This window comes from Myxocyprinus asiaticus, chromosome 42, assembly GCF_019703515.2.
Source record: "Myxocyprinus asiaticus isolate MX2 ecotype Aquarium Trade chromosome 42, UBuf_Myxa_2, whole genome shotgun sequence".
Classification (NCBI taxonomy): domain Eukaryota; kingdom Metazoa; phylum Chordata; class Actinopteri; order Cypriniformes; family Catostomidae; genus Myxocyprinus; species Myxocyprinus asiaticus.
The window spans coordinates 37,368,076-37,395,387 of NC_059385.1; the positions used below are offsets into that span (position 1 = coordinate 37,368,076).

The window sequence follows — 27,312 nt, forward strand, 5'->3', positions numbered from 1 at the left end:
TAAGATTTAGCAATAAAGAAATCCTTGGTCTTTTGGCTCATCAGCACCATTATTAGCATCCGGACACTGCAGAGGTTATGTAGGAAATGTAATGTATTCAGGAGAAAGAACCAGTCAGATTCATGCAGTCCCGCTCGGTGTTGGGTTTTCCTCTCTAAACAATACTGTAACTGGGGGGATGTTACCACATACAATGTCTTGAAATGGACCTACTGTATATAATTCACAGCAGTTCCAATTATTTTTCACTTCACTTGAGTGTAAGTCACTCCCTTGACAGGCGCCCAGATGTTGAAAACTCCTGTATTAATGCACACCTCATTTATGACCAGAGAGCTTGCAAAAAACTTCCCACAAATTCAGCTCGGTTGCATAGCCAAGTTATCTCCTTGTTTAGTGGTGTTGTATGTAAAAAACCAGACACAACACTTTGCATCACTTTCCTTTTGGTTTACTCTCAAAATATTATGACTTTAATCTCATAGTGCTTCAACTTCTCATTATTTTTACTTTATTCTCAAAATATTTTGATAAATGACAAATGCAAATATAAATTGTTAAATTACTTAGATTTTTTTGTTAGCATTAGTTTCTGCACAATGAACAAATGATTGACGTGTGCTCATAAATTTCTGAACCGGTGTCAGTGTTGTGTGCTTAATATAGGCCCTAAATTTTATTTGACAGGTAGGGTGGTCACATCTGAAGTCATGGAAGGAAGGATTCTTCTTATTTTTATATTATAATATGGCCTGTGGGCTAAGCCCTGGATGTCACTGAAGTCTAGTAACACCCCTAGCCATGGGAAAACAGGGTGTGCAAGAAACTGAAGCACAATAAAGTGACATGTACTGTTAACAGCCATTGCATTCATCTCTAGCCCCATTTTGTTTTTCATTACATTATAATTACTTAAGGTAGGCCTATTTTACTTTTTTTTAATTTTATTTATTAATACTGTTTTTTTTTTTTGTTTTTGTTTTTTTGTTTGTTTTCTTTTTTTCAATGGAGTATTAGGCTTACATTTAGTATATTTAGTCATAAAACTGAATTCTGTCACAAATCGATTCTATTATTTTGGAACTATTCATAATTATTTTCCAAAATATGCTGAAGATACAAAATGTAGCCAACATAGAGTGGCAATTTACACAGTACGGGAATTTTGATTAAAAATACACAATATTAATCTGTTTCTGACCCACTCCTATCATACAAGGGCGGATCAACCGGGGTGGCAAATGCCACCCTAAGAAAAAGCATTACCACCCCAACATAAGTATCTAAATGTATTAAATATAAATGTAAGTATACTATAGTTGATGTTGACACAGAGTAGGGGTTTATTCATGTTAAACTCTCACCGATCACACTAATGACTACACACCCATAGCGTGATTGATTACAGCAGCGACCAGTCCCGTGATTGTTTACAGCAGCTGCAGCGGCCAATCACATCATCGACCAATCACCTACCAACTATTGCAGTGCATGTACAGTGTTTGGGCTCTCGTGTGTTGATGAGCTTATTTCCTCAACAACAATGACCACATGGACAAATATGTGAAAAAAAATAAAAATAAAAATAGGTAAAAAATGAATTTCTCAGTTGTTTCCAAGTATTCACTGAATGATTATTAGATGCATCACTGTCAGTCATGGGTTGAGACAGGTGAGACGTGTGCTCAACACTTTTTGAAACAGCTTTCATCAGGTGTATAATCCAGATGAAACATCTTCAGTTCTTGAGTTGGAGTTTCTATTTCATCTGTGTGTGTTTTGACTGGCGATCCGGCACTGGAATTAGTTATTTTGAATGTTATGATAAGTGTTTGTTGCAGCTGTTATCGATACCGTTTAGTGTCACCAGTGTTTTCGCAGTTCGTGCTCTTTTCCGTGACCTCCATTGTGATGGCCTTGTATGTAGAGTGTGTGTATGTAGAGTGTGTGTTGTCTTTTTCTCTTTCTTTCCCTCTCTCTTAATCGCTCTCAGGTGTGCTGTATCCAGGTGAGCTGATTGTTGATGGGGCGCACTGAGTGTGTTTCCTCCCTATATAAATTGAGTGTTTCATGGCAGGATTGTGTGATGGGAGATGGGTGTTTGTGAGCTGTGTCATCTCGGTCACGGGCGCTCAGGCGCATACTGACTTTTTTCCCAGGTTCCCGCTGCTGTAGCGGAGAGTTTGTGGATGTCCCTGACTGAAGTTTGCAGTTCACTGTTCTTTCATATACAGAACTGTCAATAAATGTGTCAGTGTTTCCGATACTCTAGTCTCCCCGCATCTTTTATTGCATTTTATTTTTAAAGTGTAACACCTATCCATTGACATACAGATGCAATCTTGTTTAATTAAAATAAAAAGTTATATTTGGGCGAATTAGAATCAAAACCTCTAAAAATTAAAGGCATAAGTTACTTCTATCAATCAGTCATGTTCTTAATTAAAGTGCTGATCTATGTATTCATCTACTGACTAACAAAATCCCAAAACAGATGTAGAAATGAAATTACCATATTATGTGAAATATTTGGGTGCTTGAATCACTCATTAAGGATGACTGCTGATTAAATCAGGTAATTTAAAAGAATCTTTTACTGTGCATAGCAGAATTAATATTCATGGGCTTTGCAGCACTGCCCCCACAGTACAATTTTCTGTACAGTTTAATCTTCGCTTTCAAATGACTTATTCCAGCTGTTACAGAGGTGATAGGCCTACAGGACTTTATTAGCAGAATAACATGGGATATGCATGCATTTTCCATCCATGTTTACACTTAACAAAATAAAAATATCTGGTGGTGACGTTAAGTCCAGATTGCCGGTTCTACTGTATATGAGAAGTTTAGGAACATTTAGTTCCCTATCTGTCACTCACTCGACGTTGTGTCGATGTAGTGATACTAGGGGTCACACTTGAGAGCCCGAGACACTTCTGGTCTTTGATAAAAGGCCAATGTAAATTGGCGAGTGGTATTTGCATGCCACTCCTCCGGACATACGGGTATAAAAGGAGCTGGTATGCAACCACTCATTCAGATTTTCTCTTTGGAGCCGAACGGTCATGCTCACTGAGCTGAATTCCCACGACTGTTCATTCACCTCTGCTGGATCTGACGGCGCATTTCAGCGGCTTCTCCCCCTCTGCACTGGTGCACTGCAGAGAATGCCCCTGGGCACTTCGGCAGAAATAAGAGTATATTTCTCTAAAAGAACGGCACACACGGTCTTTTTACAGACACATCTTTTTAAAGATGCCTTTCCTTTGTGTTTTATTCCTGGTTGCAATCGTTATCTCTCGCCTTCTGACGGTCACGATCACTGTCTTTCGTGTCTGGGCACTGCTCACGCGGAGACAGGGTTCGTGGATGGGTCATGTACTCATTGCGAGAACATGTCCATGGCAACGATGCGGTCGCGGCTTACCTTCATAAGAAAGCAAGCCATACCAGAGGCTCCCCGCCTCGGTCCTTCTACCCATGGATATGAGGCCAGCGCAGCTAGCACTGGGGGAGATTTGGGGACCCCAATGGGACCACCTCCACCAGGTATCTCCCCGCGGACCTCCCATTCCCCAGCATGCTCGTCTGCCAGCATAGGAGAGCGGGCTCGTCCAGTTGGACGTGGAAGCCTCAGCTGGGCTCCTCCCTTCGGGTGCGGTAGCCCGGCAACAGGTTGATGCAGAGATGACGACATGCTTTCCCGGGCAGCCACTAGCGTCGGGCTAGAGTGGAACTCCGCTCTCCCCTGATCCCTCCCGGCTCGATGATTGGTTCCTGGGCTCACGGCGCCGCTCAAAGCCATGCCCTACCCCCGTTCCTTTTTCCCGGAAGTGTATGAAGAGCTGACAAGGTCGTGGGAGGCACTTTTTACTGCCCGGTCCCGATCTTTTCAGCTTCCCTGCCCTGACTACCCTCGATGGCGTCTCCATGCCACTGCCACAGTCTCCATGTTTGTAGTAACTCCTCCCCCGTTGGGTAGGATCTACCATGAGACTCTCCACATGGTCGGCAAGACTACCCAAAAGATAGAGACAGGCTAAACCAGTCGTGGCCTCTTTTCTCCTTCTTTTATTTCACTCCCTAAAAAAGAAGGGGGATTATCCAACTGGGCTGCTAGTCTAGTCGGGGGACACCGCGGAGACCACACCTCGCCCAAAGGGGGGGGGTATTAAGTGGAAAAATACATCACATGGACGGCAAGACTCTCTTTGGGCGAGGTGTGGTCTCCACGGTCCTCCCCTTGGGATGGACACCCTCCGACTAGATCTAGCGGCCCAGTCGGTTAATCCCCCTTCTTTTTTAGGGAGTGGAAAAAAAGAAGGGGAAAAGAGGCCACGACTGGGTTAGCCTGTCTCTATCTTTTGGGTAGTCGACTTGTCTCCAAAGGGCCGTTCGACACTCATAACTGTGTTGGGGGAGGTTACGTGTCGGCCTGGTGCGCTGGCTATGAGGCACACAGTTGTCTGCCCGTCACACACCGCCAGTTCACGTAACACAGTTCAGCCAGTTGCGGTGTTTCGTATAGGGACCCTTAGTATCACTACATCGACACAACGTTGAGTAAGTGACAGATAGGGAACGACCTGGTTATTTGCGTATCCTCCGTTCCCTGATGGAGGGAACGAGACATTGTGTCCCTCCTGCCACAATGCTGAACTACCCACTGAAATGGCTGGACCTTGTCTCGGCTCCTCAGCATAAAACCTGAATGTGTGGTTGCATACCAGCTCCTTTTATACCCGTATGTCCGGGGGAGTGGCATGCAAATACCACTCGCCAATTTTCATTGGACATTTATCAAAGACCAGAGGTGTCTCGGGCTCCCAAGAGTGACCTCTAGTGTCACTACATCGACACAACGTCTCATTCCCTCCATCAGGGAACGGAGGTTACGCAAGTAACCAGGACGAATTTGTAGATGTGTTTAATGGACTATGTCTTGGTGTTCTGTTGATATACATGTTGTTACTTATTTTTTATTATCCATATTTTGGTTCCTGTATCGCAAATTCATGGACATTTGTAATATGAAAGTGACTCCAGTTAAAGAACTAGTACTTTGTGGCAGCGGGGGCGTGGTCAAGCATCTCTCCGGAGAGAGAAAGCGGTAAGGGCGCTTACACCTGAGCTAAATTATGTCTAACACCTGTCTCTAATTTCAGTGAGCACGGGGAGAGCGGCATAAATAGAGCGACACAACACTCAGTCGAGAGAGAGACTGGATACGACAGAGCCGAGCCAGAGCAAGTATTTTCTAGTAGTGAAAGTTTACTTATGAAAGCAGTGTGTGTTAGTGTCAGTTTAGTGTGTAAAGGTAAACTGTAAAGTGGTGTCGCCAAGAGGGGAAAATAAAGCCTCACCTTAAGAAGGAAAAACTGCTCCTTGCCTCATCTTTTACACTGGTGCCAAAACCCGGGATTGAAGTTTGGGACGAAGATGGATGGAGGTCGTCCCGTAGTGTCCTCCCAGTTGGCGGAGATCCTCCAATCCTCGCCAGCCTACATCAGAACCACCAACAAACGCTGCTTGAGCTCCAACAAGATCAAGACTGCCGGTTTGTCGAGCTCATGCATGCTCAAGCCAAGGACCGGCAGGCGATCCGGAGCCTCCTCGGCCAGGGGGCATCCTCAGCCGTGACCCCGGACACACCCACGCTGTTACCCCCGCCAGCATTACAGAAAATGGGGGCGGCGGACGACCCCGAGGCCTTCCTGGATTTGTTTGAGCAGACCGCCGAGATCTGGAGCTGGCCGCTCGGCCAATGGGCAGCCCGAATGATCCCACTATTGCCTAGGGAAGCCCAGCTCACGGCTCAACAACTGCCAGCGTCGAGCCTCCTGGCCTACGGAGATCTAAAAAGAGCCATCTTGCAACGGGTTGGTCGCACTCCGGAGGAAAGTCGTCAACTCTTCCGGAGCTTGAAGTTGGAAAGCTCCGACCGCCCGTTTGCCTTTGCCCAGCAGCTCCGTGACGCCTGCCAAAGATGGCTGCTAGCGGGGGATCGCGACATCCAGGGAATTATCGAACAGGTGGTACTGGAACAGTTTATAGTTCGACTGCCAAAAGGGACGGCGGAGTGGGTACAGTGCCACCACCCGGCGTCGTTGGAGGAAGCCATCCAACTTGCGGAGGACCACATGGCGGTGATCCCGAGGGCGGAAGATCCCTCCTACGTTTTCTCTCCTCCCTCTGTTTCTTCCCCCTCCCCTCTCTCTCTCTCGTCTGCTCTCTCTCCAGGTCCCGTTCCTGCCCCACGCAGACGAGGAGGAACTCAGCCCCTGAGACCAGTTCCCCGTGTGTGGGAGGCGACACCTTCCCCTACTCCAATGCCCCGCTGCTCTCCCCCTCAGGGGGGGCGCCCGCCGACGCAAGTGCGGGCGTAGCGCCTGGGCCGGCCTGCTGGAGGTGCGGAGACCCGAGCCACTTCCGAGATCAGTGCCCTCTGATGGAGCTGGGGATGGTGGTGCGGGTCTCTGACCTCCCACAGGCTGCCCCCGACCGGGCCGGAGCGTACCGGATACCGGTAAGTGTCAAGGGGGATACTCACCAAGCGTTGGTGCATACCGGGTGTAATCAAACCACTATCCACCAATGCCTGGTTCAACCGGAGGCATTGGTCACATCCAAAACGGTGAAGGTGAAGTGTGTACATGGGGATATTCACAAGTATCCAGTGGTGACCCTGACAATTAAATTTCGGGGGAAAAAGCATAGAGTGGAGGCTGCGGTTAGTTCCCGCCTCACCCATCCGCTGATTTTGGGGACTGATTGGCCTGATTTTAGAGTTTTATTAAAGGGAATTTGTGCGGATGGGTCCTGTGTGAAAATAGGGAGATGTGTGATGCGGAGCCGGGGCCGTCCTCGACAGCTCCACGTCATGATGACGAGAGGGGGAGAGGCTGCAGCCCCTCCCCTTCTCAGTGAATTCCTTGACGGGGATTTCCTTTTGGAGCAGTCGTGAGATGAAACCCTCAAACACGCCTTTGACCAAGTGAGAGTCATCGATGGTTAACGACTCCAGCCTGACATCGCACTTTCATACCCCTTTTTAGCAATTATAAATGAGCGGTTGTATCGAGTGACACAGGACACTCGGACCAAAGAGGATACAACCCAACTTTTGATTCCAAGGAGCCGTCGGGAAATGGTATTCCAGGCGGCTCATTATAATCCCATGGCAGGTCATCTAGGAGAAAGGAAAACACTGAACTGTCTAATTGCCCGTTTCTATTGGCCGGGCATTGGTGGCGATGTCCGCAGGTGGTGTGCGGCATGCCGAGAATGCCAGCTGGTTAACCCACCGGCCACCCCAAAAGCACCATTGCGCCCTCTCCCTCTGATCGAGGTCCCCTTTGAGAGAATTGGAATGGACCTCGTCGGGCCATTAGAACGGTCAGCACATGGACATCGCTTTGTATTGGTCCTAGTGGACTATGCAACTCGATATCCGGAAGCAGTGCCTCTTCGCAACATCTCAGCACGCAGTGTTGCGGAGGCACTCTTCAAAATAATCTCCCGGGTGGGGATTCCGAAAGAAATCCTCACCGATCAAGGCACAACATTTATGTCACGAACACTACGCGAACTGTACGAGTTATTAAATATTAAATCGATTCGCACCAGTGTATACCATCCTCAAACGGATGGCCTGGTGGAACGATTTAATAAAACCCTCAAAAACATGATTCGTAAGTTCGTGCACGATAATTCTAGAAATTGGGATAAATGGCTCGACCCCCTGTTATTTGCAGTACGAGAGGTCCCGCAAGCCTCCACTGGCTTCTCCCCATTCAAGCTGCTGTATGGGCGACACCCACGCGGCGTGCTTGATGTAATGCGAGAGGCCTGGGAGGAAGGACCTTCAAACAGTAAAAATGAAATTCAGTACGTTCTTGATCTTAGAGCAAAACTCCACACCTTGGGGCAGCTAACACAGGAGAATTTGCTCCAAGCTCAAGAACGACAGCGCCGACTGTATGACAGGGGAACTCAGCTAAGGGAATTTGCACCGGGAGATAAAGTGCTTGTATTGCTTCCCACATCGAGCTCTAAATTACTCGCCAAGTGGCAAGGACCCTTTGAGGTCACACGACGAGTGGGAGATCTCGATTATGAGGTTAAACGAACCGATAGAGGGGACGCACGTCAAATATACCACCTCAATCTCCTAAAATTGTGGAGGGAGGTGGTCCCCATGACGTTGGCTATGGTGGTTCCCAAGAAGGCGGAGCTCGGACCGGAGGTGAGTTCAAAACATAAACAGTTCACCCCAGTCACTTGCGGAGACCACCTCTCACCGAGCCAACTCGCGGAGGTTGCTAAGTTGCAACAGGAGTTTGCAGATGTGTTCTCCCCTCTACCGGGACGTACAAACCTCATCCATCACCACATCGAGACCGAGCCGGGGGTGGTGGTACGTAGCCGCCCCTATCGACTACCCGAACACAAAAAGAAAATTGTTCGGGAAGAATTGGATGCGATGCTTGATATGGGGGTAATAGAAGAATCCCACAGCGATTGGTCCAGTCCATTTGTTCTAGTGCCTAAGAGAGACGGGTCTGTGCGATTCTGTGTGGATTACAGGAAAGTCAACGCGGTGTCTAAATTTGATGTATATCCAATGCCTCACGTTGATGAGTTGCTCGATCGGTTGGGCACTGCTCGTTTTTATTCGACATTGGATTTGATGAAGGGTTATTGGCAGATCCCCTTGACACCAGTTTCCCGTGAGAAAACCGCCTTCTCCACACCGTTTGGATTACACCAATTTGTGACACTTCCGTTCGGTTTGTTTGGAGCCCCGGCTACGTTTCAGCATCTCATGGACCGAATCCTCAGGCCGCATTCAGCTTACGCCGCTGCCTATTTAGATGATATCATCATTTATAGCAATGATTGGCAGCGGCATATGCAACATCTGAGGGCGGTTCTGAGATCGCTGCGCCAAGCGGGACTCACAGCGAACCCGAAGAAGTGCGCAATTGGACGGGTGGAGGTACGGTATCTGGGGTTCCACTTGGGCCATGGGCAGGTGCGTCTCCAAATTGACAAGACAGCGGTGATTGCGACCTGCCCGAGACCCAAGACCAAAAAGGGGGTGAGACAGTTCCTGGGGCTGGCTGGCTATTATAGAAGGTTCGTGCCTAATTATTCGGACGTCACCAGCCTGCTGACTGATCTCACTAAAAAGGGAGCTCCAGATCCGGTCCAGTGGACGGAGCAGTGTCAACGGGCGTTCACGCAAGTTAAAGCCGCACTTTGCGGGGGGCCACTGTTACATTCACCTGACTTCTCTCTCCCTTTTGTTTTACAGACAGATGCTTCAGACAGGGGGCTGGGGGCTGTACTCTCGCAGGTGGTGGAGGGGGAGGAGCGCCCGGTGCTGTACATTAGCCGTAAGCTCTCGTTAAGGGAAACTAAGTACAGCACCGTGGAAAAGGAGTGTCTCGCCATCAAGTGGGCGGTCCTCACTCGCCGATACTACCTGCTGGGGCGGGCCTTCACCCTCTGCTCGGATCATGCCCCACTCCAGTGGCTCCACCGCATGAAAGATACTAACGTCCAGATCACCCGTTGGTATCTGGCTCTTCAGCCGTTTAAGTTCACGGTGGTCCACAGACCGGGGGCGCAGATGGCTGTCGCCGACTTCCTTTCCAGGAATGGGGGGGAGTGGTAGGCAGGCCGGATGCCGCCCCGGCCTGAGTCGGGCGGTGGGGATATGTGGCAGTGGGGGCGTGGTCAAGCATCTCTCCGGAGAGAGAAAGCGGTAAGGGCGCTTACACCTGAGCTAAATTGTGTCTAACACCTGTCTCTAATTTCAGTGAGCACGGGGAGAGAGGCATAAATAGAGCGACACAATAGTAAGTCTCACACTCAGTCGAGAGAGAGACTGGATACGACAGAGCCGAGCCAGAGCAAGGATTTTCTAGTAGTGAAAGCTTACTTATGAAAGCAGTGTGTGTTAGTGTCAGTTTAGTGTGTAAAGGTAAACTGTAAAGTGGTGTCGCCAAGAGGGGAAAATAAAGCCTCACCTTAAGAAGGAAAAACTGCTCCTCGCCTCATCTTTTACATACTTGTTGCAATGAAGCTTGGTACGTTAATCCAGAAGAACTACGCATGGGCGCTTGCTTTGGTGTTGCCACCCCTCATAGTCTGCATGCCACCCCCTTGCTACTCTAAATGTCTAAATCCTTCCTTGCTATCATATCACTTCTGAAGACATGGATTTAACCAGAGTCATTTGGATTACTTTGATGCTGTCTTTATATGCTTTTTAAGCTTCAAAGTTCTGGTCACCATTCACTTGCATTGCATAGACCTACAGAGCTGAAATATTCTTCTAAAAATCTTAATTTGTGTTAAGCAGATGAAAGAAAGTCATACACATCTGGGATGGAATGAGGGTGAATAAATTATGAGAGAATTGTTATTTTTGGGTAAAATAACCCTTTAGCTAATAACTTCATTTATAGTGAAGCTACTGTCCATCACTGCTGAAGTTATATAGGAAAGAGCTGTGTGAAGATTCTTCAAAATGTTATCTTTTGTGTTCCATACATGTTTGCAACAACATGAGGATAAGTTTAAGTAAATTGACACTGCTGCCAAAATAAATCTTGTCAGTACCAGAAAATTCCTGTAGGTGTCTCTCCAAGTCAACAATTGCTTGTTCGGTTGCCTGGCAAATCTAAGAAAGAAAAGAAAGAGGAAGGAAGGAAAAGACAAATGAAAACATAACAATAAAAAGCATCATCAACAGGCAATAGTGTTCATTTGGTGTATCTGTCTTTAAAAGCATGACAAACCTTTTGACGTAACACATCTGAAATGTGTCCACTGAACTCACTTACAAACAGCTGGAACAAAATGCTGCAGACAAAACACATTTTGAACAGGTGTAAAGGACTGTAGATCTTATTATCTACACTTGAAATTATCATGATCACTTCACTCACAACTTCAGGGATATGGAATAACTCCAAATCCAAACAATTTGAGATAATATGGAAAATGCTAAAAAAAATAAAATAAATAAATAAAAATAAATAAATAAGTAAATTCTATTGACCCTGTGCTATATTGAAAGCACTACAACAACACATTATTTGATGTTATACCTAGTTGATTTAATTTATATATTTTAATATCATATACATTTTTTATATATAATTTCAAATCAGATGATTGCAACATAACAAAAAAGTTGGGCCAGTTGAGTTTACCACTGTGTTACATCACTATTTCTTCTAATAACACATATTAACACTTGTTTTGTTTAAAATGATAACAGCTGTGATGTTTGGGTAAAAAATTACCCATATAGAGTACAATAGATTACCAGTGAATTTACAGCACACTAATCTTTTGATTATAACCGTAAAAATTGGCATAGGCGTACCTACATGTTTTCACATTGAACACAGGCTTACTGTATATTGAAGCATTTTGACTGGAAAGAGCACCATCTATATGTTGGTCGAGGTACTATTCGTGTTAAGTGTACAGTAGATATACAGTACATCTTTAGTATTACTGTAAGTAATTACAGTACTTAAACTAAACTGATACTGAGATGACTTACACATTTTATATGTTCGAAAGAAAATGGTTTAGATTTTGAAACATTTGATTTTCAAAAGTCAGGATTGTGTGTTTAAGCTGCCACTAAGGAGAACAAGACAAAATAGACAACAAGGTTTTGGAGCACAAGACAACATTGTTAGCAAAGGAAACTCCAGCCTTCATTGTTTAGCGTAGGGGAGGGGAGTGGGAACTGTTGTCGTACTGGAAACAGGTCTATCTTTTGGACTGATTTCCAATGATCTTGGTTTTATTTGCTATTAAAGGGGTCATGATATGGAGAATAAAAGTTCCCTTGATATTTAGACATATAAGAGGTAACTGAACAATGAAAACGTACTGTAAATTGCACAACTCAAACTTCCTCCCCAGTCTGAAAAAAAGAGCATTTATAGTTGCCACCCTGCTGGAACGTGTCATTTTGAAATCTCTGTTTGTGACATCACAAGACATTGCTCATTTGTATTTCCACATCCCACAACATGTGTCATCACACCCTTGGCCCCACCCACTGGCGTGCAGTTCAAGTCAAGAGAGCAGGCCTTGTGTGACTTACTATTCCTAACATAACACAAAATGAGACCCATCTGGACTCCAGTATTTTGAATTATTTTGTGTATAAGCATGAAATACACAGACTCTTTGAACGCTATCATGTGTCTCGCTGTTTTTAAAAGATGTGGTGTCAAGTTACAACTCTGAAAGGGAGAAGCAGTTCTCTTTCATTCAGCTTCTGCCCCTTGTTGTTTTGAGCACAAATGTGTCATGGGCACGTCATTTTGGCCAAACTGTGCTATTTTTAATTGTTGGTATATGTAAACATGAATTAGATGGACGTCTTTGGAAACAGGAAATTATTATATTAAATCTGAATATGTAGTTGTAAATCATGAATATATAGTTGTTAATCTGAATATATAAATATTAATATATAGTTGTAAATCCTGAATATATAACTTTATGATCAGGCATGATCATATACAGATGTTCTTATATAAATTAAAAGTAGGTCTTATGTCTAAATAATTCAGTATTGTAAAATGATGATCCAAATCAGTTGTCCAGACCAATTCGAGTCTTTTTCTGCTTTACTAAATTGAAGGCTGGCCGCAACATTGAGTTGTTAAAGGGGTCACGTTATGAGGAATAACATTTTCCTTGATATTTTTACGTATAAGGAGGTCTTTCTACTATTAAAAACCTACTGTAAATTTCAGAACTCAAAACTTAATCCCCAATGCAATAAAAGCATTTATTGAAACAAAGCTGCCAAAATACCTAGTTCCCTATCTGTCACTCACTCGATGTTGTGTCGATGTAGTGACACTAGGGGTCACTCTTGGGAGCCTGAGACACCTCTGGTCTTTGATAAAAGGCCAATGAAAATTGGCGAGTGGTATTTGCATGCCACTCCCCCGGACATACAGGTATAAAAGGAGCTGGTATGCAACTACTCATTCAGATTTTCTCTTCGGAGCCGAACGGTCATGCTCACTGAGCTGAATTCTACTGTTCATTCACCTCTGCTGGATCTGACGGCGCATTTCAGCGGCTTCTCCCTCCTCTGCACTGGTGCACTGCAGAGAACGCCCCTGGGCGCTTCGTCAGAAAACAAAGAGAGTATATTTTCTGAAAGAGCTTTTCCCTCTAAAAGAGTATATTTCTCTAAAAGAGCGGCACACACGGAATGTCTTTTTAAAGATCGGTCTTTTTAAAGATGCCTTTCCGATTGTGTGCTATTCCTGGTTGTGGTCGTTATCTCTTAACTTCAGATGGCCATGATCGCTGACTTTCGTGTCTGGGCGCGACCCACATGGAGGCAGAGTTTATGGATGGTTCGTGTTCTCATTGCGAGAACATGACCATGGCAACGTTGCAGTCGCGGCTTGCTTCCTGCCTCGGTCCTTCTACCTACGGGTATGAGGCCAGCGCGGCTAGCACTGGGGGCAATTTGGGGACCCCAATGGGATCGCCTTTGCTGGGTATCCCCCGCGGACCTCCCATTCCCCAGCATGCCCCAAGTCGGGCTTCTGGATGAGTTCGCCGGCTCGTCTCACGGTGAGTCTGGCTTCTTGTTCGGAGCCCACGAAGATGATGAGCTCTCGAGCGCAGCATCAGAGAGTGGGCTTGTCCAGTCGGATGCAGAAGCCTCAGCTGGGCTCCCCCCCTCGAGGACGACTGCCCAGTCACAGTCTGATGCCAAAATGACGGACATGCTTTCCCGGGCAGCCGCGAGCATCGGGTTAGAGTGGAACCTCCACTCTCCTCTGAACGCTTGCGGCTTGATGATTAGTTCCTGGGCTCGCAGCACCGCTCAAAGCAGCCACGCCCTGCTCCAGTGCCTTTCTTCCCGGAAGTGCTCCAGGAGCTGCCGAAATCGTGGGAGGCACCTTTTACTGCCCGGCCCCGATTCCGCAGTTCCCCTGCTCTCACTGCCCTCGATGGCGGGGCGGCCAGGGGCTATACGGCGATTCCCCCGGTGGATAAGGCGCTCGCAGTGCACCTATGCCCGCATAGCGCCGCCACCTGGCTCGGACGCCCTAAGCTCCCATCCAAGCCCTGTAGGCTCAAGTTGTCCCTAACAGCTAAAGCCTACAGCGCTGCTGGATAAGCCACCTCTGCCCTGCACGCCATGGCTCTCCTGCAGGTCCACCAAGCCAAGGCATTGAAAGAACTGCATGAGGGTAGTTCCGCCTCAGATTTGATGCAGGAACTGTGCTTGGCGACCGACCTCACTCTCCGAGTGATGAAGGTCACGGCGCAGTCTCTCGGGCGGACGATGGCCACATTAGTGGTCCAGGAGCACCACCTTTGGCTCAACCTGGTCGAGATGGGTGAGGCTGACAAGACACGGTTTTTTGCTGCCCCATTTCCCATGCTGGCCTATTTGGCGACACCGTCAAGGACTTTGCCCAGCAGTTCTCGGCGGTGATGCAGCAGACAGAGGCTATCCGGCACATCCTGCCCCGGCATGGCTCAAGATCCCGCACCCCATCTGCTATTTGCAAAGGGCATCCCCCTGCGGAGACTGCACCGGCTCCGCCGTGGTCCACCCCTTCGGCCCGGCCCCGGTGTGGAGCCCACCGCAGGAAGCAGACGCCACCTGTCTCACAGCCGGTGCCTCAATACCCACGGAGGTCATCAAAGCGCCCCTGAGAGCCCACTCACCTGGAGCTGGTAAAAAGACCGCTCAATCCCCCGGTGGAGGGCCGGGTGGAAAATCTTTTGTTGCCTTTTTGTTTGCTTTCACCGCATGCCCAAGTGGCTGCGGTATCCAACAGTTCAGCAAAAGAGCAGTTTCCTTCCTCCCTGGGTCACATACCCGGTGTGCACGGTGTCATCACGACTACCGTCCACGGGTTTTTCCTTGCAGAATTGGCGCTGTAGCGGTGGTCCTTCCGCCCCTGAGCGCCCAGCTGTGGCACACAACTGCCCCCAATGTGGCAGTCTCCATGGGTTACGAGGACAGGCCTCTTCCTCCCCCATCCCTGGCTGTTCCGGGGGTGGTCACAAGGAGCCCGGTAAGTGCTTTGATGTCCCCAGACTCAGCACAGCCACAACATGTTGTGGTACCTTCTAGCTCTGCCCTGCCGCGAGGCCCCATCTGCCGGTATGTCCGACGACATTGTCCCCATGGTCCCCCTTGCACGGAAATTGGATGTGTGGCTTACGCTTTCCAATCTGTCACGATGGTTGATCCAGACCGTCCAACTCGGCTACGCGATTCAGTTCGCCAGGCGCCCGCCCAGGTTCAGCGGTATTCACTTCACCTTGGTCAAAAACGAAAATGCTGCTACTTTGCGCGCGGAGATCGCTACTCTCCTACAGAAGGGCGCGATAGAACCTGTCCCTCCAGCCGAGATGAAGAAGGGGTTTTACAGCCCCTACTTCATCGTACCAAAAAACGGCGGTGGGTTGCGGCCAATCTTGGACCTGCGAGTACTGAAATATGCGTTTCCCCCAGTGAGCCTACTTGCACAGACCCTATGCAAGGTCAGGGAGGACGAGGAGCAGGTCAACCTGGTAGCACTCTACTGGCCCACCCAGACGTGGTTCTCGGACCTCACGCTCCTCACGACAGCCCCCCCGGCGAATTCCCCTGAGGAAGGACTACCTGCGGTGGTAGACACGATCACTCAGGCTAGGGCCCCCTCTACGAGGTGCCTGTTCGCTAAGTGGTGTTCTTCCCAACGGGAAGACCCCCAGAGATGTGCAGTCGGATCAGTGCTTTCCTTCCTGCAGGAGAGGTTGGAAGTAAGGCTGTCCCCTTCCACCTTGAAGGTGTACGTTGCCGCCATAGCAGCACACCACGACGCAGTCGACGGTAATTCCTTAGGGAAGCATGACCTGATCATCAGGTTCCTGAGAGGCGCCAGGAGGCTGAATCCCCCCCAGACCGCGCCTTGTTCCCTCATGGGACCCCTCTGTAGTTCTTCAGGGTCTACAGAGAGCCCCCTTTGAGCCTTTGCAGTCAGCTGAGCTTAAGGCACTCTCCCTGAAGACTGCCCTCCTGACTGCGCTCACTTCCATCAAGAGGGTAGGAGACCTGCAAGCGTTCTCTGTCAGCGAAATGTGCCTGGAGTTCGGTCCGTGTTACTCTCACGTGATCCTGAGACCCCGACCAGGCTATGTGCCCCAGGGCATGCCGCCCCCGGTAGGGCTACGAGCTCATTCTACCAGGGGTGTAGCGGCTTCCTGGGCACTGGCCAGGGGTGCCTCTCTAACAGACATTTGCAGAGCAGCAGGCTGGGCAACACCCAACACCTTCGCAAGATTCTACAACCTCTGGGTGGAACCGGTTTCGTCCCAGGTAGTGGCATGCAATACAAGCGCATAAGCCCGGGATAGTCGGCCGGGTGTATCGCTTGCACATAGCACCTTCCACCTCCCTTGGAGCTGAAGACGTGCGCCATTAATTCCCAGTAGTGTTCACAAGCTTTGTTCCCTGGTTGATTTCCTCCGAGCCTTGTGGCAGTCGAGTTTTCGGAGAGACTCACTGCCGGCCCAGTACACATGCTAACTAAGAGTCCTGTTCTGGGGTAGGTGCTCCGCATGTGGCGGTTCTCTGTAAGGCTAACCTCATGCGATATATATCTTCTGCTAATTCCTTTCCCTGTTGGCAATCTGCATATTCCTTGGGCAGAGCCCCTCTGCCCCAGTCTCCATGTTTGTAGTAACTCCTCCCCTGTTTGGTAGGATCTACCTTGAAGACTCTCCATATGGTCGGAAAGACCATGTGACGTATTTTTGGGCGAGGCGTGGTCTCTGCGGTGTCTTCCCCTTGGGAGGGACACCCCCCGACTAGACCTGGCGGCCCAGTTGGATAATCCCCCTTCTTTTTTAGGGAGTGGAAAAAGAGAATGGGAAAAGAGGCCACGACTGGGTTAAGCCTGTCTCTGTCTCTTGAGTAGTCAACTTGTCCCCAAAGGGCCATTCGATACTCATAACTATGGGGGAGGTTACGTGTCGACCTGGGGTGCTGGCTATGAGGCACACAGTAGTCTGCCCACCACACACTGCCAGTTCACGTAACACAGTTCAGCCAATTGTGGCGTTTCGTATAGGGACCCCTAGTGTCACTACATCGACACGACATCGAGTGAGTGACAGATAGGGAACATCATGGTTCTTGTGTAACCTCTGTTCCTCCTGCCACAATGCTGAACTACCCGCTGAAATGGCTGGACCTTATATCGGCTCCTCAGCATAAAACCTGAATGAGCGGTTGCATACCAGCTCCTTTTGTACCCGTATGTCCGGGGCAGTGGCATGCAAATACCACTTGCCAATTTTCATTGGCCTTTTATCAAAGACCAGAGGTGTCTTGGGCTCTCAAGAGTGACCCCTAGTGTCACTACATCGACACAACGTCTCGTTCCCTCCATCAGGGAACGGAGGTTACACAAGTAACCATGACGTTCTCTACTCCCGCAACTTCCCCATGTCACTAGGGGTACACATTAATTCATGACTGCCTCTGCAACAACAACAGTTTTGCACCCTTGGCCCCGGCCCCGGCCACTGGCCCTGGGGCTCAGTTCCTACTCGAGAGAGTTAGAGAGAGAGCATGGCAAACAGTGTGGCCTAGTGTGGTCTTACTATTCCTAAACACCAAATGGGACCCATCTGGACTATTTTGAATTATTTTGTATATAAACATGGAATACACAGATGTCTCTGTTGTCATGTCTCTGGCGCCGCTTTTAAAAGACGCGGTGTCAAATTACAACTCAGTTTTAAGCCATTCGGTTCCATTCAGCTTCTACCACTTGTTGTTGTGTGCACAAACAGCTTAACATGCTGTTCTTTTGCCATCTGCGCTATTTTTAATTGTTGGTGTATTTAAACACACACTAAATGGACGTCTTTAACTGTTTTGATGCATTTCTGGTGATGTGCACCTCAGTACAGGATGATAAACTTGAAACTGGATGTGTGCATCTTTATTGTGCTTTGGACTATGTATGTGCGTCATGTGGATGTGTCTTCAGCGTATTTCAGTGTGGATTGCTTGTGAAACGGTTTATGCTTTGCAAAGGAATTGTCATTGAAGGATGGGGCAGTTAAAAACCACTACTGGACCCAGTCAAAAACATAAGTAAACAGTTCCATTCGTTAATATTTCAAATGTCATGATATTTTATGGTGCTGAAGCCTTGTCTACACCAGGCGTGTCCACTGATGCGACGGGACACAATGGCTTGAGGCTGTCTACACTGTGCGTGTCAACACAAACTTTCTAAACCATTTATTTGTGTTGTTGTTGTTGGCAGTAGTAGCCAGCATGTACAGCACAAAATAGAACAGGAGATCTGTATACTGTTTACTGCAACGGATGCTTCTATGGAAGACAGCATCATTGATTATAATGGGTTCTATTGCTTTTGACGTGGCGCGCCTCTCGCATCCAGTTGTGCTTGAAATGAACAGTTTAATATATTTGGATGCAATGTGTTGGATGTGCATTATGTGTGAACCCTGAAAAGTAGTTTATAATATTGTGAGATTGTTCATTCTCTTCTGATTGAATTTCAAATATTTGAGGGGCTGCACGATGTTAGCCATTTAGAACAGTGGGTATTTACATTTAAAAGAGGAGCTGAGGCCAAAACAGAGCATTTAGACAGAGAGCAAAATACAGGGTCGAAAATCATCTTATATTACTAAATTATGACTGTTTTGGTAAAGAAAAAAAAAAAAAAAAAATATATATATATATATATATATATATATATATATATATATAGTGGTGTGAAAAATTGTTTGCCCCCTTCCTGATTTCTTATTTTTTTGCATGTTTGTCCCACTTAAATGTTTCAGATCATCAAACAAGTTTAAATATTAGTCAAAGATAACACAAGTAAACACAAAATGCAGTTTTTAAATGAAGGTTGTTATTATTAAGGGAAAACAAAATCCAAACCTACATGGCCCTGTGTGAAAAAGTGTTTGCCCCACCTGTTAAAACATAACTTAACTGTGGTTTATCACACCTGAGTTCAATTTCTCTAGCCACACCCAGGCCTGATTACTGCCACACCTGTTCTCAATCAAGAAATCACTTAAATAGGACCTGCCTGACAAAGTGAAGTAGACCAAAAGATCTTCAAAAGCTAAACATCATGCCGAGATCCAAAGAAATTCAGGAACAAATGAGAAAGTAATTGAGAAATATCAGTCTGGAAAAGGTTATAAAGCCATTTCTAAAGCTTTGGGACTCCAGAGAACCACAGTTAGAGCCATTATCCACAAATGGCGAAAACATGGAACAGGGGTGAACCTTCCCAGGAGTGGCCGGCCGACCAAAATTACCCCAAGAGCGCAGCGACGACTCATCCAAGAGGTCACAAAAGACCCCACAACAACATCCAAAGAACTGCAGGCCTCACTTGCCTCAGTTAAGGTCAGTGTTCATGACTCCACCATAAGAAAGAGACTGGGCAAAAATGGCCTGCATGGCAGAGTTCCAAGACGAAAACCACTGCTGAGCAAAAAGAACATTAAGGCTCGTCTCATTTTTGCCAGAAAACATCTTGATGATCCCCAAGACTTTTGGAAAAATACTCTGTGGACTGACGAGACAAAAGTTGAACTTTTTGGAAGGTGTGTGTCCCATTACATCTGGTGTAAAAGTACCACCGCATTTCAGAAAAAGAACATCATACCAACAGTAAAATATGGTGGTGGTAGTGTGATGGTCTGGGTCTGTTTTGCTGCTTCAGGACCTGGAAGACTTGCTGTGATAAATGGAACCATGAATTCTGCTGTCTACCAAAAAATCCTGAAGGAGAATGTCCGGCCATCTGTTCATGACCTCAAGCTGAAGTGAACTTTGTTTCTGCAGCAGGACAATGATCCAGAACACACCAGCAAGTCCACCTCTGAATGGCTGAAGAAAAACAAAATGAAGACTTTGGAGTGGCCTAGTCAAAGTCCTGACCTGAATCCTATTGAGATGCTGTGGCATGACCTTAAAAAGGCAGTTCATGCTCGAAAACCCTCCAATGTGGCTGAATTACAACAATTCTGCAAAGATGAGTGAGCCAAAATTCCTCCACAGCGCTGTAAAAGACTCATTGCAAGTTATCGCAAACGCTTGATTGCAGTTGTTGCTGCTAAGGGTGGCCCAACCAGTTATTAGGTTTAGGGGGCAATCACTTTTTCACACAGGGCCATGTAGGTTTGGATTTTGTTTTCCCTTAATAATAACAACCTTCATTTAAAAACTGCATTTTGTGTTTACTTGTGTTATCTTTGACTAATGTTTAAACTTGTTTGATGATCTGAAACATTGAAGTGTGATAAACATGCAAAAAAATAAGAAATCAGGAAGGGGGCAAACACTTTTTCACACCACTATATATATATATATATATATATATATATATATGTTTGTAAACTAGTCATAAAATGATTCAAGCTTTGTCAAGGAATTGTCATTGAAGGATGGGGCAGTTAAAAACACTATTTGACTCAGTCAAGAATGCAAGTATACAGTTCCATTCATAAATATTTCAAATGTTTATGGTGCCGAAACCTTGTCTACACCAGGCGCATCCATTGATGCGACGGGATGCAATGGCTTGAGGCTGTCTACAATTGAACAGTTTAATATATTCGGATGCAATGTGTTGGATGTGCGTTATGTGTGAACACTGAAAAGTAGTTTTACAATATTGTGGGGTTGCTCATTCTCTTCCGATTGAATTTCAAATATGGCTGTATTTGAGGGGCTGCATGATGTTAGCCATTTAGAACAGTGGGTGTTGACGTTTAAAAGAGGAGCTGAAGCCAAAACAGAGCATTTAGACAGAGAGCAAAAAACAGGGTGGAAAATTATCATATATTACTAAATTATGACTGTTTTGGTGAAGAAAAAACAACAACAACAAAAAAAAAAACAAAAAAAACTTAACTAACATTATCAGTGGACCTCAGGGAAGAAAATAAAACTATATATAAAATAAGAGATCTAGCACATTTCCATTTCCAGCTGGCAATCCATTAAGAGTTCTCATGAGTGCCATAATGATATTGATATGGTCTTCAATGTGTCTTGAGGGTCTTTTTAATATGCACATATTAAGCTGTCCTTCTGAAAAACGATAAAGTAAATTTTGTTATTCTACCAAATAAATAGAGAAGTCTGCCATTTTGAACTGACTGTGACGAAGGACCCGTTGGGCTTCCAAACACTGGCCAGCAAGAGATCGATGAAGCAAAAAAATAGTCAGATATGAAATATTAGAGCTTGTCTATCAATAAGCCTGATGAAAAAGTCATTTTTATAAAAATATATTCAGAATACAAGTCTTTATCTGGATTTATATTGACATATTCTGATTTACAACTATATATTCAGATATCTATTTATATATTCAGATTTACAACTTTATATTCTGATTTACAACTATATATTCATGATTTACAACTATATATTTGGGTTTATATTTATATATTCATGATTTACAACTATATTTTCAGAATTATAACAATATATTCCAGATTTACAACTACATATTCAGATTTATATTTATATATTCAGATTTACAACTTTATATTTGGATTTACAACTATATATTCAGATTTATATTTATATATTCAGATTTACAACTATATATTCAGATTTATATTTATATATTCAGATTTACAACTATATATTCAGATTTATATTTATATATATAGATTTACAACTGTATATTCAGGATTTACAACTATATATTCAGAATTAATGCGATATATTCGGAATGACAACTATATATTCAGAATTACTAGTATATATTCTGAATTACAACTATATATTTGGATTTACAACTAAATATTCAGATTTATATTTATATATTCAGATTTACAACTATATATTTGGATTTACAACTATATATTCAGATTTATATTTATATATATATATAGATTTACAACTATATATTCAGAATTAATGCGATATATTCGGAATGACAACTATATATTCAGAATTACTAGTATATATTCTGAATTACAACTATATATTTGGATTTACAACTAAATATTCAGATTTATATTTATATATTCTGGATTTACAACTATACGGATTTGTATTTATATATTCAGATTTACAACTATATATTCTGAATTATAACGCTATATTCGGAATGACAGCTATATATTCAGAATTACTAGTATATATTCTGAATTACAGCTATATATTTGGATTTACAAGTATATTCTGATTTACAGTTAAAGTCAGAAGTTTACATACACTTAGGCTGAAGTCATTAAAACGAATTTTTTAACCACTCCACAGATTTCATATTAGTAAACTATAGTTTTGGCCTGTCACGATAACTACTTTTGTTGGAAGATATATATTGTCCCAGAAATAATTGTGATAAACTATATTATTGTCATTTTAAGACCATTTTATGCCACTAATATCATGATAATATAATAGCATAATAATGCAAGAACACCCTTTCAAAGAGCAATTAACTTTTAATTCTTAAGAATATTCAGACCCCTCTCCATCTCCAACTGCAGTTTTTGTTCCCAGCTCTGAAAACTAGGTGGGATGGTTATGTTTTAGATGAGCTTTTAGGTTAGTTCTATTGCCACAATTCGTTACCACTGTTTTTAAACAACATCGACATACTGGCTTGTTCATGTTAATGGGCTCTGCTCTCTCATTCGGCTTAAAGCCACAATGTTCCCACACCTGAGCTGTGGAATGAAACCAAGTCCATTTATTCTTCCAAACTTTCTGGCTGGAATTATGCAGTCATCAAAAACACCTATTAAAACACATATTAGCCTCGAGTAACACGAAATCTTTACCTGTCGCTGTCTGCTCTGTGTGTGTGGAGGAGCTGCCTGAGCCCCACCTCCGACACAGAAAGCAGACGAGAGGATAGAAGCAGCGCGACTGGCTAAAATGTTGGTGACATATAAGTGCAGTAAAGACCAAATATACTTATATGCAAGATCTATTCTCTAAAAGCAGGTCTAAATATCTTATATGCTGCTACTCAGGTGAATGCATCTTTTTTTAAAGGATTTTTAGATATTTTAAAATATTTGTATTTTTAATATTATATTCAACATTCTCAGATAACAATTATTTCTTCTGCAGTATAGCTGCTAAAGTAAATGTATGTTGTTTTACATGAGTTTTAGATATTTATATTGGAAAACAAGTCAAAACAAAAACAAATCAAAAATGTATTTTGTAGCAGTGTATAACGGGGTGAAGACTACCCTCTCTCACCTTTCTGTTCACTTCAATCCATCTTTAACTCACAAAAAAGCAAACTCTCTTATTAATAAAGCTGCGTATTGACAATTTTCTTCACGATAAGAAATGCACAGTTACACATAGATTATGATTCAATAAGTCGCAAGCCATCATGTTATAGTCTAGCTGCATTAAGCACGCACACGCTCGAGGGATGAGCATCCCTGTGACAGAGTGTGTATCAACCGGGTGCAGTTTCAATCTCTCCCTCTTAGATCGGGAAATTCATACAAGAGGAGCTGACCGCACAGATAAATGCCAGTTAAGAGTTTGTAGTTATTTACATGATCTGCTTCCATATTATTTTAACTTTAATAAAGCTATAGCACATTAAATATAACTGCATTTAAGATGTAACGCCAGAGTGTTTCCTTTAAAGTTGCTCGGCACGCAAGTTTTGCTCCAGCTCCACTTATTCCACAACGAGAGTGCTTCTGTATTTACTTATTTAGCATTTTTGCATTATAATTCCCTCATACTATGCAATCTAAATCACCTGAAGAGTGCATCTGGACTGTAAGCTGCTTAATTCATCCTATCCTCAGTCAGACACGAGCTGCAGTGCTGCTCTCACGCACCATCATTAGAGTTTAATGTGATCTCATTTTACGTTAAATGAGATCAAACCTCTGTTTGACAATGAACATTTTTGTTGACAATTTTTTATTGTCGACGTTGTCAATAATGTTGACTAATCGTTTCAGCCCTACATCATACCACACAGGAAGGTGATGCATTCTCCTAGAGTCTCTTAGAGATGAACATAGTTTGGTGCGAAAAGTGCAAATCAATCCCAGAACATCAGCAAAGGACCTTGTGAAGATGCTGGAGGAAACAAGTAGACAAGTATCTATATCCACAATAAAATGAGTCCTATATCGACATAACCTGAAAGGCTGCTCAGCAAGGAAGAAGCCACTGCTCCAAAACCGACATAAAAAAGCCAGACTTTGCAAGTGCACATGGGGACAATGATCTTACTTTCATTTTATTTTTTTTGAGAAATGTCCTCTGGTCTGATGGAACAAAAATTGAACTGTTTGGCCGTAATGACCATCATTATGTTTTAAGAAAAAAGGGTGAGGCTTGCAAGCTGAAGAACACGATCCCAACCATGAAGCATGGGGTGGCAGCATCATGTTATGGGGGTGCTTTGCTGCTGGAGGAACTGGTGGACTTCACAAAATAGATGGCATCATAAGGAAGAAAAATTATGTGGATATATTGAAGCAACATTTCAAGACATCAGCCAGAAAGTTAAAACTAGGCGCAAATGGGTCTTCCAAATGGACAATGACCCCAAGCATACCTACAAAGTTGTGGCAAAATGGCTTAAGGACAAGAAATTCAAGGTATTGGAGTGACCATCACAAAGCCCTGACCTCAATCCGAAAACAAGGAGGCCTACAAACCTGACTCAGTTTCACTAGTTCTATCTGGAGGAATGGGCCAAAATTATAAAAACCTGGAAGGATAGTGGTGAACCGTAAGCTTTGCAGAAGAAATGTGGTCTGAAATTTTTTTTGAATGATCGTGATCAGAGATCACTAAAACGCTTGAAGTCACATCGCATAAAAATCGATAGTAGAACTCACGGCTATGTTTAATAGTGAAAGTAAGAGCATTTCCACCTGCACAATGTGATGAGAACTTACAGAATTGGGACTCAACAGCTGTGTGGCCACAAGAAAGCCACTTGTTAGTGAGGCTGATCGGAAAAAAAAAAAAACTTAAATGTGCTAGGGAGCATAAAGATTGTGGAGCAATGGAAAAAGGTCATGTGGCCTGATGAGTCCAGATTTACCCTATTTCAAAGCGATGGGTGCATCAGCGTAAGAAGGGAAGCACATGATGCACCTGTCATGCATAGTGCCCACTGTACAAGCCTCTGGAGGCAGTGTTATTATCTGGGGTTGCTTCAATTGGTCAGGTCTAGGCTCAGCAACGTTATGTGGCAATACAATAATAAAAATAAAAATAAGTCAGCTGACTACCTGAATGTACTGAATGACCAGGTCATCCCATCAATGGATTTTTTCTTCCCTGACGGCACGGGCATTTTCCAGGACAGCAATGCCAAGATTCATCGGGCTCAAATTGTGAAAAAGTGGTTCAGGGAGCATGAAGAATCATTACCCACCACAGATTCCTGACCTTAACCCCATTGAAAGTCTTTGGGATGTGCTGGAGAAGACTTTACAGAGTGGTTTGACACTCCCGTCAACAATACAAAATCTCAGACAAAAATTAAACAACTCTGGATGGAAATAAATGTTGTGGCACTGCATAAGGTTGTCAAAACAATGCCATGACAAATGCGTGCCATAATCAAAGCTAAAGAATTAGAGAATGCGACTTTTTTTTTTTTTTTTGGACAGGCAGTGTGTGTGTGTGTGTGTGTGTGTGTGTCTATATATATATATATATATATATATATATGCTAATCTAATCTGATTATTTTTGCATTACTTCTGGATTACCTCTGACCTAACTCTTGTTTATTTGATGTCGCTTGCATTTGAGTGGGATAATATATACCGTTTTGACATAAAGTTGCTTACATGTTTTTTAAGAAAACGTAATAAATCTAAATATGAGAATTTACTTAATTTTTGTTTTGTTTTGCTCACTATTGAGTGTTAGTGTTTCTCACTGCATGTGTTAGTTACAGTATTATCGACTATCAGTTTTTATAATGAGAGATATTCACAGTTCAGGCATCTCAGAATGTCAGTATTTTATTGCTCTCACCTCGCACCTCCATGGAACTGTATCTGCACTCCTCCCACATCATCACTGCAGGTGACACTGGAGACGGACAGATGGCCAGCATCATCATCACCTAACTGCAGCAGTGTGTTCATGTTGATATTATTTACAGCCAGATCAAATGTGCCACCATCATGACTGCAAAGTCATCAAGTCAGTATTATTAAACATTCAGTTAACAGTAATAAATATGTGATAATTTCCCACTGCAAAACATTATTTTCAAAAACGATCTCTCAGACAGAAAGCAGCTCAAAAAGAACAAATGTTTCTCATCCCGAGAGATAAATTAATTAATTAATATTGTGTGTATTGCATAGATATGCTATTGTAGTATTATGGTTCACTTGCATTATCAGCTAAGTTTTAGTTCAAATTTGCTATTAAACGATGTTGCCCTAAAGCTTGATAACATTGATTATTTTTTGGAGTGACTATTTACACATAGATGTAACCCCAATAGGGTTACACCCAGAGCATTAGTGATTCACACCTTAACTGGACGGGAGGACGTGTTTAAATCTTTAGTTTGAGCTGAAAAAGGTGCAGTCGGGACTCACATGTTGTCAGGCAAGATGAAACATGATCCATTAGATTAGCAACATACATTGAAAAAAATATATTTATAAAAAATAAAAGTAACACAACACACAATTTTATAGAACTGAGTCGAAAAAATACTGATAAACAGCTGCAATGATCTAAATAATTTATAAAAAAAGAGTGAAGGCACAGTTGTCTTTAAGGTGCTGAAATTGTCCCAGAATATCACCAGAACACATCAGTTTTAAAAATCGACTACTGTCCCTTGCGTCCACATTTGTGCTCAAGTACGCTGGGGAATCCCAGTCAATGGGCAACAATAGGTGATTTTGGCTACTTGTTTTTCTGATCTTATGATGTTGGCCTACATTAATGTCACTATTTAGACCTAAGCCTTCTGAGCATGTCCACACTAATAACAAACAAACTCAGAATGGCTTTATTTTTAATATATTAATTCTGCCATTCCGTCCATCCATCTTCTATAGCCGCTTGTCCTATGCAGGGTCACGGGTAGTGCTGGAGCCTATCCCAGCTGTCTCTGGCCGAGGGCAGGGAAACACCCTGGACAGGTGACCAGTCCATCACAGGGCAACACACACAGACATACATATTTACACTCTCACTCACACCTACGGGCAATTTAGGGTCTC

General features: G+C 44.1%; 2 protein-coding genes across 4 annotated transcripts in view; one reads left to right on the forward strand and one right to left on the reverse strand.

The window, feature by feature from the left end:
- The window catches only part of LOC127432446 (NACHT, LRR and PYD domains-containing protein 12-like), a 612,890-nt gene that overhangs the window by 198,970 nt on the left and 386,608 nt on the right, over positions 1-27,312 (forward strand). The window lies entirely within an intron of this gene.
- The window catches only part of bpifcl (BPI fold containing family C, like), an 86,530-nt gene that overhangs the window by 33,070 nt on the left and 26,148 nt on the right, over positions 1-27,312 (reverse strand). For all 3 annotated transcript variants that reach the window (XR_007895748.1, XM_051683564.1, XM_051683566.1), the window contains 3 exons: positions 26,099-26,254; positions 10,809-10,872; positions 10,630-10,690 (listed from right to left, as the gene is read on the reverse strand). Coding sequence is in view for 2 of the 3 variants with exons in the window: in XM_051683564.1 (XP_051539524.1) it covers positions 10,630-10,690; positions 10,809-10,872; positions 26,099-26,254 (281 nt within the window). In the remaining variant the exon portion in view is untranslated. The remainder of the gene's footprint in view (positions 1-10,629; positions 10,691-10,808; positions 10,873-26,098; positions 26,255-27,312) is intronic.